Source organism: Carassius carassius, chromosome 44, assembly GCF_963082965.1.
Source record: "Carassius carassius chromosome 44, fCarCar2.1, whole genome shotgun sequence".
Taxonomy (NCBI): domain Eukaryota; kingdom Metazoa; phylum Chordata; class Actinopteri; order Cypriniformes; family Cyprinidae; genus Carassius; species Carassius carassius.
Window position 1 is genome coordinate 12,751,008 of NC_081798.1, and position 14,698 is coordinate 12,765,705.

General features: G+C 35.5%; 1 protein-coding gene and 1 long non-coding RNA gene across 4 annotated transcripts; one reads left to right on the forward strand and one right to left on the reverse strand.

Moving 5' to 3' along the window:
• Window positions 1-627: 627 nt before the first annotated feature.
• Window positions 628-8,250, forward strand: trmt1 (tRNA methyltransferase 1). Of its 3 annotated transcripts, none has more exons than XM_059537647.1 (16): window positions 628-784; window positions 1,233-1,540; window positions 1,628-1,847; window positions 2,814-3,001; window positions 3,265-3,380; window positions 3,474-3,586; window positions 3,666-3,814; window positions 3,908-3,991; window positions 4,115-4,184; window positions 4,821-4,955; window positions 5,043-5,128; window positions 5,480-5,588; window positions 6,568-6,644; window positions 7,361-7,480; window positions 7,571-7,685; window positions 7,994-8,250. In XM_059537647.1, exons 2-16 carry the CDS (start codon window positions 1,293-1,295, stop codon window positions 8,066-8,068), a joined length of 1,905 nt encoding a protein of 634 aa, XP_059393630.1. In that variant the 5' UTR covers window positions 628-784; window positions 1,233-1,292; the 3' UTR covers window positions 8,069-8,250. The 3 variants fall into 3 exon arrangements, with proteins under 3 accessions (XP_059393630.1, XP_059393631.1, XP_059393632.1); XM_059537648.1 differs by having other exon boundaries at window positions 1,281-1,540; XM_059537649.1 differs by having other exon boundaries at window positions 1,284-1,540.
• Window positions 8,251-11,277: 3,027 nt separating this feature from the next.
• On the reverse strand, window positions 11,278-12,977 carry LOC132126852 (uncharacterized). The gene is made up of 4 exons (XR_009427461.1): window positions 12,870-12,977; window positions 12,346-12,576; window positions 11,456-11,576; window positions 11,278-11,347 (listed from the first exon to the last, which is right to left on the reverse strand). It is a non-coding gene; the product is annotated as an uncharacterized LOC132126852 (long non-coding RNA).
• Window positions 12,978-14,698: the final 1,721 nt, after the last annotated feature.

Genomic DNA, 14,698 nt, shown 5'->3' on the forward strand with positions numbered 1-14,698 from the left:
AAAAAAGAAATTATGAAAAAATGGCAGGACAGGTGGGATGTGGATAAAAGTGGAAGGAAATATTACAGATTGCAAAAATCTATTAATGCACAGGGGGTGAATAGAAGTAACAGAAGAGAGGAGAGTGTTTTAACCAGGCTAAGGTTTGATCACACAGGATTAAATAAAACATTGGTTTTAATGGGTAAAAGCCAATCTGATGAATGTATAGAATGTAGGTCCAAGGAAGATGGTGAACACGTATTATTGCATTGTAAGAAATATAGGGATGAGAGGATGAGACTAAATCAAAAGATAAGTCGGGTAGGAAGAAAGTGGAATATTGAAGGTTTGTTAGGCACAACAGGAGATGGGGTAAAGGATGCACAGAAAGCAGTTGTACAATATTTGAAAAATATAGGAATATATAATAGGATTTAGGTAGTATTATATTTATTTTTTTGTTTGTTTGTTTTTTTCTTTTTTTTTTTTTTTTTTTTTTTTTTTGATTGATGATATAGTCATGATAATATCTTCTCATGTTACATACTCCTATACAGTAGGTGGCGGTATGCACCTTTATAGTCATGGTTGCAATCTGCCATAAAACGAAAAGAAGAAGAAGAAGAAGAAGAAGAAGAAGTAGTTCACACTCAGCATGAGCTACACATGTGAATTTGTTCTGGTGGAAACACTCACGCTAACAGTTGACAAATCTTTGTGCTAGTGTACATTTCACGATGTGTTTTTTTTCGTGAATGATGGCATAACTAAACTAATAATCTTTCAGGAAGAATAATCAACGGTAAGTTGGAAAGCGAGATACATTTTAATGCTAGCGTGGCTAGTTGCATTATGAATGTGAAACTGACCATGTTTTTATATATATATGAAAATAAACATTCAGATGAAAGTAAACTTAGTTTAAAAAAATTCATTAAATTAAATCTAAAATTAGACCATGTGGTTTTATGGGTAATTAAAAAACGTTTTGACGATATAATTTGTTTAATATATCTGTACATGACTGGAAAAAATTTAAAGTTCTGTATATTCTTCTGTCAAAAAGCGTGAGAATCCTTGTATTTATCTTTTTTTTTTTCAATTGATACATCATGTAGGAATTTGTAAGCGCTATTTAACTAAAATGTGTATATATTTTTTGGCAGGTCACAAGGCTTTGTTTTTTTTTTGGTAGATGTTAGCTTGAACTGTACTTAAGGTATTCTCAAGGTGTACTGGTTTATCTTTAGCATTTCCTAAGAAGAGATCCTCACTACAGAACACAGTTGTGTCTTCAGTAGTTCAGGACAATGGACAGCAAGAAAGAAGCGGAAGACTCCCTGGACACGAGCAGTGCAGGTGCAGACAGTACTAGCACAGCATTACCAGAGGAAGAAACACAACCGTCCAGCTCTACAGAGAGCTGCCAGACCTCATCTACAGAAGCAGGGCTTTTACCAGGGGAGACCGTTGTCAGAGAGGGAAAGGCTGCCATTTTATTCCCAAGTGCTAATGAGGTGTTCTACAACCCTGTGCAGGAGTTCAATCGAGATTTAACGTGAGTACAGTGTCTAGTCTTGTGATGGCTTCTAATGTTTTCTTTGTAATTTCGCCATTAAAATTCCTGTTTCCGTTCTTTGATCAGATGTGCGGTGATCACAGAGTTTGCTAGGGAGCAGCTGGCTCAGAGGGGCGTCCGGATCTTGATCCCGGGTGAGAAAGATCGAGTTGTGGTTCGGCTCTCGGAGGAGAAGAATGGAAGAGAGGAACAGGACACATCAGAACAGACTGGAAATGAGCAGCAAATGGAAGAAGAGGGTGACAAGAAAGAGTTAATCACTGCATCTGTAGGGGAAAGATGTGAGGTCTGTGTGTGGGCCAATTACTGTGTTTTAATCATTATTTATATACTATTAGAGCATTTGTTAATATTTTGATGTAGCTTTATTTTCGCTTACATTTTAGTTTTTAGTAATATTGTAATGTGTTTTTGTTTTTTTATTGAAATAGGTTTTAATTACTTAATTAGTTTATTTTTAGGTTAACTATTTTTATTTCAAGTAATTGTGGTACTTAAACTTTTTTTTAATGGCCTTGGCAACATCTCATGAAATTTTCATGTAGGTTTTTGAAGTTTAAGTTTTTCAGCTTATTTTTTCAGTTTCATTTCTTAACATTATTGTTATTATTATTATTATTATTTTGTGTGTGAATTAGTTCTTATGATTTATATGTAAGACGAAATAACCCTTCAGATGTGTGTTTGTGTGTATATATGTAAAATTAAAGTAATTTAGTCAAAAATAATAAAAAGGAATTTGAAATAAATTTTATATGTAATTTATATTTACGATACTGTTGTTTTCACGTTATCTTGTTGTTGTTTTTTTTTCAGTTTTCTCCTATGACTGACATACCTGTATTTTCCAGACTATAAGTTGCACTTTTTTCATAGTTTGGCTGGTCCTAGTCAGGTGCAACTTATTTATCAAAATTAACTTGACATGAACCAAGAGAAATGAACCAAGAGAAAACATTACCGTCTACAGCCGCCAGAGGGCGTTCTATGCTGCTCAGTGCTCCTGTAGCCTATCAAAGAAAGCATAGAGCGCCCTCTCGCGGCTGTAGACGGTAATGTTTTCTCTTGGTTCTAAATAAATGTGACTTTTACTCCAGTGCGACTTGTGTTTTTTTTCCTTGTCATGGCGTATTTTTGGACTGATGCGACTTATACTTAAGTGCGACTTACAGTCTGAAAAAAAACGATAAGTCACGTTTTTTTTTTTTATTACTTTGGCCGAATCTCAATTTATTTATTTTTTCTGCTTCAGCAAGGTCTGCGTGTGCTGGAGGGTCTGGCAGCATCAGGCCTGCGTTCTGTACGGTTTGCTCTGGAGCTTCCTGGCCTGATGAGCATCACTGCTAATGATTACTCTGCTAAAGCTGCTGCCCTGATCGCCCGCAATGCACAACACAACAACGTGTCCCACATACTGCAAGCCAGCCAAAGAGATGCCAGGTCTGAGCACTCTGCTGTTTATTTTGCTTATGCAATCACAAATATATTATATTTATATATATTTCAATTTACTTTTATTTCTATAATTTCAAGATTTTTTTTATTTATTATAATTTAAATATTCTAATTTTAGTATTTCACCACTCCTAATTTTTAATGTTTACGTTTTATTTAATTTTTTCCTCTATTACTAAAAATAATTTAGTAAACCGTAGCACTGATTCAGTTACATCCTAAATCCTGGTATAACAACTTCTTTACAGCATGGTGATGTATGAGGCAAGAGGGAGGAAGGAACGATATGATGTTATTGATCTTGACCCCTATGGCAGCCCTTCTCCATTTCTGGATGCAGCTGTGCAGGCTGTCAGTGAGGGTGGTGAGTCTGCTGCTGTTCTCTTACATGCACATTCTGAATTTAATTAACACGATATGCAGTACACATACAGTTATCTCGTTCTCTCATTGTCAGGGTTGCTTTGCATTACATGCACGGATATGGCTGTAATGGCTGGAAATAGCGGGGAGACCTGCTACAGCAAATATGGCTCTGTGTCCATCAAGTCCAAATACTGTCATGAGATGGTAAGATCGGGCTGACTGCTGATTGGAAATTGATGGAACAAAGGAACATCATTTCATAATCACACTTTTTTTTTTTTAGGCTTTGCGTATAATTCTGCACAGTTTAGATCAGAGAGCAGCTGTTTATCAGCGCTACATTGAACCTCTCTTGAGTGTGAGTGTGGATTTCTACATCCGTGTATTCGTCAGAGTCAAAACAGGCCAGGCCGTGGTCAAAAACTCTGCAAGGTAAAACCGTTTACTCTGTCTTAACAGACCCCGGATTTTTGTATGGAAATGTATTCAGTGATTAGTAAATCCAGGTATCTGTGTGTTTCATAGTAAGCAGGCGCTGCTGTATAACTGTGTCGGATGTGGTGCGTTTCATCTTCAGAGGATGGGGAAGAAGATGAGCAAAGGCAAACAGTAAGGATTCCAACCTGCATGACTGATCTGTTCACTGTTTCTCAGTGTTTATGTACTGTCAGTATCATCATGTGTTTTCAGTAAGTGTATATTTCTAATATATATGTCATATGTTTGTTACAGTATGAAGTATTCGGCAGCAACTGGACCACCTGTAGGGCCCAGCTGTGAACACTGTGGCCAGAGACACCAGGTCTGAACTATCAATATCTCAAAAAATAAAATATCCCTTTGATGTGTGATTAGTTGGTACGGATATATCATGCATCCCTTCTTACTGTACATACCTTGTCATTATCTTCAGGTTTTTTTTTTTGTTTTGTTTTTTTTAGACTCTTTTTTTTTTTTATATATATATATAAATCCGTATCAGCAGATATTGAATTTTAATCAGCCAATACTGGACATTTAATTGTGTGTTAATCTTGTTTTTACATGTTTACATTTCATGTTTTTACAACAGCAAGAAGTCATTTAATAACACTATGATTTTATGAAGATATATTTAACAATTAACTAATATTAATTTCCATTAATATTACTGTTTGGAGTTTGTAAACCCCAGTTTGGGAAAATTACTTCAAGTTATAATGCCTATACTGTGATTATTTAAAATGATCAATTTTAGTTTTAATGTTTCCTCTTTTATTTATTCAGACAAAATAGTATTGAATTTTGATTTGATTCAGCCATTTATCAAACTGTTCTTATCATATTGACCAGAATTGTAATATCATTGCATTACTGTATAAAAGCAACTGACATGAAGAAAGAACATTTAGTTCTTCACCTTGTTTTGATTACTTTGTTCTTCTCTCTGTATTTGCAGTTGGGCGGTCCCATCTGGGCGGAGCCTATTCATGACATTACATTTGTTCAGAAGGTTCTGAGTGCTGTTTCAGGGAACCCCACCCGCTTCAAAACGTCCAAGCGGATAGAGGGGGTTCTTAGCATGGTGACCGAGGTCAGTCGTTAATAAACTCCTCTGTATCCCTGTATCCAGGGAAATAAGTTTTGGCTATCTGAATATAGAATGAGTTTTGTGTTTTAGGAGCTGCAGGATATTCCTCTGTATTATGTTTTGGATCATTTGAGCAGCACAGTTCACTGCAACACTCCGTCCATGCTGCAGTTCAGGTAAACTCTATATAACATATTCAACCTGTTATGTACACTACTGTATCAGAGATTAGAGTCAGTAAGAATTATTATTATTATTTTTAAATTAAAGGGTTAGTTCACCCCCAAATGAAAATTGTCATTTACATTTTACAGAGTCTTAATACTCTCATTGATGTCAAAGTATGGTTGAGCTTTTATGTTTGCTGATCAATGTTTAATAAAGGCATCAGTTAAATCTTTTTATTATTGTATCTCTTCAGAATACCTTGATTAAACCGCTTGCTTCATATGGGTTTTAAAGCAGCAAGAGTTTTGGGTCAATAGATTTTCAAAGGAGGGTGTCCTCATTTTCTTTCTGTGGTGTAGGTCAGCTCTCCTGCATGCTGGGTACAGAGTGTCTCTCTCTCATGCTTGTAAAAATGCAGTGAAGACCGACGCTCCTGCTGAGGTGTTGTGGGATATCATTCGTTGCTGGGTAAGTAACCACCATACTCTCTTAAAGGGGTGGTTGATTGCGATTTACCTTTTTACTTTGCTGTTTGAGCATAATATTTGTAAATTTTCAATGCTGAAATGCCATTATAATGCCTACAAAAACGGCTCATAGGGACTACATCAAGCTACTTCCCGGATGCGAGGGAAGTTTACAAACCCAGAAATTTACATAAACTTCCACCACTGGGAACATTTAACAAAGGGGACGAGGCCATGCTGTGCTGCTTTAGAGTAGAGGAAGAGTTATTGCCATGCCATTAAAACTAGGGGTGCACTAAAACATCTATTCATATATGAATCATGATTCTGTCTTCTAATGATTCTAATGGATTCACAAATTTCTAAATCAATGTTCTTAATCATGTTCCTCGCATCCCTGCTCTGCAAATCTCTTTCTTTCTCTCTCTCTCTCTCTCTCTCTCTCTCTCTCTCTCTCATTCAGATCATCAGCTCGTCACCGCTCCATCAAAGAACTGTGTTTGAATTATACACTGTTTATAGACAGACAGATATTTTTCACATCGCTATGAGAAACATGGACGCGCATGTGATTACCATGCGCTATTAAAGATTTAATCATTATAAAACAACAAAAAACATACCATTAAGAGCTGTGCTTTCACAGGTTCTGCGTGATCCTCTTCACTAATATTGTTTACAATACAGCAGGAGTGCATGTCACTGAGGTAAGGGGCGTGACGTTTAGACGCACACTAAAGGTGGTTTAGCCAATCACAACACACTGGGCTAGCTAACCAATCTTAGCCCATCACATCTTTTTAAGGGAGGGGCTTCATAAAAACTTGTAATCATTGGAGCGTTCAAAAGAGAAGGGACAGGGTGGTGTAGAATAAAGGTAAATTATGTGAAAAATAATGCGTAAAAAATAAATAAATTAAAAGATCCTCATGATGACACCTTGTTTTCTAATGTAGTTTCTCTGTTTTTGTATTACTCAGGAAAAGACCAACCCCGTGAAAAGAGAGCGGTTATCAGAAACCAGTCCTGCTCACCGGATTCTCTCCAAAGAGCCAACGTAATGATCAAACACCTTATATTTAACTCACCCGATGGCTATTTGATATTAATATCCCGGTCACTATTTATTTTAAGGTCCAATTATTGCTATTAACAAACTATTAACTATGGATTTTGCTTCAATAAAGCCCTAATTTGCTACTTATTAATAGTTAGTGAGGTAGTTAAGTTTAGGTATTGGGTAGGATTGGGGATGTAGAATATGATCATTCAGAATATGTGATAGAAGTACAAATAAACAGCCAGTATGTTAATAAGCAACTAGTTAAACGTGCAACAAGCACATTTTGCCATCGACATCTGAAAGCACCCAAACATACACACCCATACCCTTACAGGACCTCACCCCTATTTTGTTTTCTCCGACCCCACATGTACGTACACAATCCTGGCAACAACAATGGTGGAATCTGCTATGGTGCCAGCCAAGGGTATAAAGTTGGGTAAAACAATAATAAAGAAAAAAAGTGACTCACTTATAAATAAGAAACAAAGCTATCTCAGCATCCAAGGCCTTCCCCATCCTTGAGTTCTTACTGCAGATTGGCTGCAAGTGTGTTTTGGGACTCAAATATATATAAATATACTATAGCTTATTGCACCTTTAATAGTGAGAATTGGTCCCAATACTAGTGTTACCAAAATCCCTGTTGTGTATGTTGTTGTTTAGTTTAATTGCTTTATTACCATTAACCTCCATATTCTCTCATTTAGTCTTCAAGCCTGCTTTGAAATCCGAGAAGATGCGAACCCTCAATCACGAAAACGGCACCTCACACGTTTCCAGGAGAACCCACAGGCCAACTGGGGACCCAAAGCACGTGCCAAAGCTGGGTGGGTCATACTTCTAATGTTTTTTTGTTAAATCATAAGCAGTCTTTCAACAGATTTTAAAAGATTTAAATCATCGTTTCTTGTATTTAGTGGAAGAATCTCCTCTGAGCTGGAGGATAAAAGGAAACAGTTTCAGGGTAAAAGAAAGAAACCGATCACAGACTCTTCTCAACTCAAGAGCTTCCACTGTAAGAAGTTTCGGAAAGTAAGTCCGCTTGACTACAACATATAGTGATTTCAGAATCATTTGAACCCTGAGAGTTGTCTTATCAGTTGTTGTTACCAAACTAGTCTGTATCTGAGAATTTAAATTTAAACAAGCAATTTCATTTCATTTGGTAAATTATAATCCAACTTTTATTCCCATACATAAATGTTTAATGTATAAAATTAATTAGGTTTAGTAGTCAGAAATGTCCTTAATTTATAAATTATTCTAGCAATAACGCATACATATTAAATCACAACAGCTGTTTTACCTAACAAAGCTATTGTATTTTCTTTCTTTTCTAGGGAACATGTACATATGGAGATAAATGCTGTTATTCGCATGAACTTGAGAAAGAAACTGAGGAAAAGATGGACTAAGTGGTTTTCTCACCCTTGAATAATGCATGCGTCCAAATGTGTACAGATTTGCAACTAAGTTTGTTAATCGGAGCGATGCAAGTTTAATTTTTCTGGCGATGCATTGGTGGGACACATTCTATTCTTTTGCATTTTATATTTAGAATGTTTTAGTTTTGCCGGGCAAATAAATACTAAGTGAATGGTTGTGTATTTCTTATTCAGCATGAGCGGGACGCATCCTGTATCATTGAAAAACAATTTATTACTGGTCATTAAATTTATTCCACAGTTCATTCTTTAAAAAATTATTTTTCATATGAAAGGCACAATAGAAAAATACAATCAAATGATTCCACAAATGAATATTAGAAGAAACACACTATGCCTATTTGGCCAGTAGCTAAACAAAGTAGAGTGTGTGAGATTAATGCAGAAGAAATAAAGACTAGATCATATACAGCTTTATGAACATTTGGCACAGTGAAGTGTGAAGAATATCCATACTCAAATTTTACAAAATTAAAAACACTAGAACCAGTTTTAATTGGACGATGCAGCTTAGTTCAGCTCTTCCTGAATCAGTGCCAGGTTTGGATACTTCAATACTACACTCTGATTGGCTCGTACAGTGATCTGTAGGTTGTGGGTTCTACAGCTGTCGTACTCACAACAAGAAGGTGTGGATCGCCATTGGGTTTAGTGTGACTTCCCATGGTGAGGGGTCTTTGGCACTGCGTGGAAGGGGCTTTTAATGCCTTTACTGAAAGACAAACATGTCAAAACACTTCATTTCTGGAAGATAATTGTTCAATAGTTAGAGAAATGAAGAATTGGCTAACTGTGTTCCACTGCAGGCGGTTCATGTCCTCTTTCCAGTGATTTGGCCCTAGACTCATCTCAGATGCTCAGAGCACCTCCAGAGTAGAAAAAAGCTTTTGCACACGCATTAAGATAAAGTTTATCATTATTTTTTTTATGTACTATAAGCAATAATGCACTCAAGATTGAGTTGACTACACAATAAGTGTTGCATTAATTCAAGTATCTTATTGTGTTTTATAAAAAGATAAGCATTAAGATAATACATTTTTAGAAAAATTATTAAAATATAGACAAATCCTGTATCCTTCGGACCCCAAATAGATTCCTGAGCTTCCTATTTAGAAAGCTAGCAAGTTAACAGATTAGCCATCTAGCTTAAAACGTTCCTGAATGCATAAGAAAGATCTTTTAAAACTATTTATCAGGATTCTGCAGGGCAAATCTTGGATAACACCAGAACTATTATATTTATTAAGGAGAATTGTTTTGGGTGTCAGTGACTGCAGCAGGATTTACTTGTACTGTACTATGTAAATAGGAATGAAAATGTTTGTTACCTGTAAGTTGACTGTAACAGACTGTGAGTGTGAGGCACTCTCTTTGGCCTGGTACTGATGTTCCAGACTAATCAGAACCGAGTCTTTATCCCACTGAGACAATGTCAACAGGTGAACAGCAGGGGGCAGAGCAACCTGAAGCCCAGAGAACTATGGGAAGGAGGGAATGATCAGTCAGATATTCAGTCATCTACTAGTGTAAGCACATCACAATTCATAATATAACAATAATAACCTATATTATTTTAAACTATATATAAAAATTAGTTATGGGCAACGATTAATCGGATCCAAAATAAAATATTTTGTTTATATACTATATGTGTGTGTGTGTAATTTGTATATTTCTTATGTATATATAAAAACACACACATACCTATATATTGTGAAAATATTGACATGTATATTTATATTCATATAATTTATATAATATATTTAATATATAAAAATAACATATTTCTCTTAAATATAAACATGCATATGTGTGTATTTATATATACACAATGAATACACACACACATATTATGCACATAAAACTTATAATTTGGATGCAATTAGGAGGAGCTTAAACCTGGAAAACCAGCTCACCTTTAGCATAACCTCTGTTCCGCCTCACTTGCTGTGTGGATTTAGACAGTGGAACAACCTGACAGACAGCAGGGAAGAGTAGAGATGATGATTTCATATCATAAATGTTACAAATACTCTTAAATGACATAAACACACAGTTTTCAACCTGACTGTCCACTAGTGTTGGGCGATATGGTGATTTTTCAGATCGTCAGCCCGTGAGATCGGTGATAGACGATATTATCGTGAGTGGGCGGAGCAAGAGAGAGACTCTTGTACTTGTCTTAGCATAACTATTTGGTGTTTTAAACCACGCAGGTGCATGAGAGAGAGCCTATGGAATCACCAATAATCGAAAAAAATAATAATAATTTCAAACATGCTGATAAACTAACGTTAAATATAAAAATACTGTATTTAAAACAGCTAGTCGGGCGCAACTGTCATATCGTGCGTCCTGTGACAGATTTGCCGCATCTGCGCACGGAAGTTATCAGACTAAATGTTCCGCTAAATCAGACAATGGTGAAAATCAATAGTAGATTTCATTTAAAGTCCAACAGTTTAACACTAATATTGGACATAAACGAACACATTAAATATAAAGTATATATATTTGGAATAAAATTTAATTTAATTGAAATCGTAGTTCCTGTAGCTCAATTGGTAGAGCATTGCGCTATCAAGCACAAAGTTGGGGATTCAATTCCCCGGGAACACATGATAGGTAAAAATTGATAGCCTGAATGCACTGTAAGTCGCTTTGGATAAAAGTGTCTGCTAAATGCATAAATTTTATTTTTAATTTATTTTAATTGAACTGATGCATCAGTCATACAGCACTCCCGTCCGCGCGCCGCATGACGAAACCGACGCAACGCCACAGAAACAATGCATTCTAACATAACTGTGGCATTAAACTCAGTTAGTGAGGACGCGTTTAAAATATTGCACATATACAGTAGGCCGTTCGGATTACTTGTTAAAGTGTAATGAAATACAATAACTCCCATGGCAATAATAACCATGGCAATAAATCACATTCAAATTTAACTACATTTAAAGCTAAGTTTACCCTGAAACAATGTGACAGAGAAAAATGCAGAAAAACATTACAGTTTATGTATTTGTACCTCACAATGTGCCCAGCCTGTAGCCAGTCTCCTGGCATCGTGATGTCGGGCTACACCCATCGCCCTCTCTGAGCGACAAGAAAAGACATCAAACAGATCAATCTATTAAAGCCAACAGAAGTGATACATTTACAACAGACGTAGACACTGTCCCCTTCACCAAAGGGTCCAGATGTGGACTTGAGCCCACCAAGCACCTCCAACTAGTTGCATGTCTAGAAGATCAAAACCAAACAATACAGATTACGCCCCAATAAATAAATAATTAAATAAACACTGTATGTGATTTTGTGTGTGTGTGTGTGTGTGTGTGTATGCATTACCTGTAGTCAGCTGTTGCTCAGTCTCTCGTATAACTTCAATGCTGGTCGGCTGGTAAAATAATCTGTCCAGAAATCATGAGCATCATCAGCATAGGGGAAAAAATCATCTGTCTTCAGAGGCCTAAAATGAATGTCCAGGACAGGAAAAAAAATAAAAGAGAATCACAAGTAACACTTGAAAGAGATCCCTTTTATGCTACAGTAGTATCAAAGGATAGCTTAAAGTGCCCCTATTATGGATTTTTGAAAATGACCTTTCATGCAGTGTGTAACAAAGTAAAGGAAAACATCCAGCAAAGTTTTAAATCTGAAAGTGCATCGTATATAAAGTTACTGTCTCTCAAAACAAAGAGTCAACTCTGAATCAATGAAACAAGCCGTTTTTAAAGCAAATCGCAAGCCGTTTTATGTTGATGTCAACATGAAACATTAGCATACTGCCTGTCCACTATGTCTTTTCGCCTTGGTCTGAATGATTATGCAAATTCATTCTTTGCCACTAGGTGCCACTTTAGGAGGGTAAAATAGCGGTTTCCCAGGTAACAGCTGTAAACAAAGCAGCACTGTACTTACAAACGCTGCTTTATCAGGAATTATTTACATGCAAAATGGTATGAAAATAAGATCAATCGGACCAATCACCACAGATTAGCATCACGCAAAAGAGGGGGTTAAATTTTTTTATTGTTGAGTGAATCATTTGGGAGTCGTTAAACAAGTAAAGTAAAAATAAATACATATTATAATACAATGAAAGTGTTTTTGACCTTGCATGCATTCCAACCTGTTATTGTGGACACCCAAAACTAAAATATGAACCTTTCATTACACATAATAGGGGCACTTTAGCAGGCTATATTTAAATGTATTAGATATGTATGCACACAAACCAGGTGAGGTTGGCTAGGTTGAGTTCCTGTAGGTAGCAGGACGGTGTAGAGTAAACCACATTCACCTTGCTTCCTTTAGCTTGCAGGGCATTTACATACTTGATCAGCTTATCCATGTTCTTGTTCCAGACTTTGGTAGTACTGATCCACAGTCTTGAGCCAGCCAATATCATCATGTGTGTGAGGAAGCAGATGGACATTCAGCATGGAAGGATTTGTGGCTGGAAGTGCCTGCAGAGATCCATTGTCCATTGTCAGTGGAGAGATAGAATAATATTGAGTTTTACTTCCTCCTTTTTACTCACTTTTAACATCTACTTTGGTACATGCACAAAAACATGCTATAAAACACTATGGTAATGAAGTGACATCAAGTGCAAAAAATGATAAATACCAAGGTACTTTTGGTAAGTTTTTGTTATTGTATATTATTTCCCTCAGTGCAATTTTTTTTTTTTACATTTAGTCAAACTTCGTCGTACAACGAAGAACTAAAAAGTAAATGAAATTAAAACAAAATTCACCTTATAACCGCATACAGAGTTTCTACCAATGGGTAAAGAAAACACAAGACAGAAGAGCAGCTGGAACAGAAAACTGATGTAGCGCTCAGCCATGATGAAAATTAAACTGTAATCATATGACAACTGGATTGTGATATGTCACGTGACTTCTCCCGTAGTTTAAGAATAAACAAAATAAAAGTCCTTAAATATAAAAATAAAACCATCGATAAAAATGCAAGACATTATATTATATTATATTATATTATATTATATTATATTATATTATATTATATTATATTATATTATATTATATTATATTATATTATATTATATTATATTATATTATATTATATTATATTAGATTCGATTCGATTCGATTCGATTCGATTATTGCTTCCATAACAACAAGTATCTCTACCCCTAGTAAAGTTCTTTTTTTAAGTGTACCTGTTTATTAAGGAGACAACAGTGTCCCTTGACAACAATGTCCTCAGTTATTGTAACTATGACTTTAATTGCCACTTGTTAACTGTTAGTGTCTAATGGACATGAAGCATTTTTGATATTTCTTTATTTTTTTCTGCTTCAATCAGTAGCCTATCCTGCTCACAAAGACACAACATTATGTATACTTATTAAGAGAGGAAGCTTTTACAGATGTGGTTTACTGCCTCACTGTCTGCAGCTGGGATCATGATGACCTCACCGTTTATCTACTTCATTCTCCTGCACTCCTTTTTCCTTCCCCCTCCTTTTCATGGGTTTTCAAGAGTCACGTACCCCCCATCAATCATCTGTCTGACTCCCATAACAAATAGCTAACATTCCCCAGATCTGAAAGAATCTTCAAAAACTTTTTTCAAAATTAATTTACAGTGGAAAAAAGTTTTTTTTTCTTGAAACATAATGTATGTCATGATGTATTTTTATTGTACTTTATTAGTACTTCATGTTAAACAGATTACTTTGTCTTTTTAAAAATCCAGATGAAGAGCTATACACTTTATTAAAGGGCTTATCATGATGAAAGTTGAAGAACTGACTCTGATCTCTGACATTTTCTTGAACAGACCATTAGAAGTCATTCATCATCATCTCAAATGTCAGATTATTGCACAATCAAAGGATTTACCAATCAAAATATTCAATTTCATATTCCCTACAGAATGACTCCCCCTGTGGTCATCCCTCCATAATTAATCATGCAACTTTGACTTTATATTGTAAACCCAAGAGAAGCATAAAAGGCAGTCCAGCATGAGCCCAAAGAAAGACGATTCTCATGGAGCCCCTGTGACTAAAGTCTTTGTTCACACTTTAGTCTCTTCATGAAAAGACAAGCTAAAGGATGAGCCACATTCAAAGGATTCCAAGATCATGTTGCTGCATAGATTTTTACTCGAAGGCTTTGTGAGGAATCTCTGTTCTCTGTTCAACAATGTACAATTAGTAAAGTTAATTTTAGGTATATACAAGCAGTAACATTAACTATCGGCCTGTCTGTTTGTTTCTAGTCATTGTTTTGTTTTTGTTTTTGTTGCCATTTTTTAAAATGTTGCTGTTAATTTCCCCTTTTAATATTTTTTTAAATGAATGAATGAATTTTATTTGCATGATAGACTTACACTAAAACATGAAAAAAATAATAAATTGGGAAACAACACCTTTAAATTGCTTGGCAATCATAAACATTTTATATTATATCATTGTAGATTATATATTGGTCTCTTGTTGCCCCTTAACTGTCACTCACATTTTTGAACATAGTCTTTATAGTGCACAATCCATGAATGAAAACATTTTGTAACATGATGTACCTTTTACATGGTAATGCAATGTCTGATTTT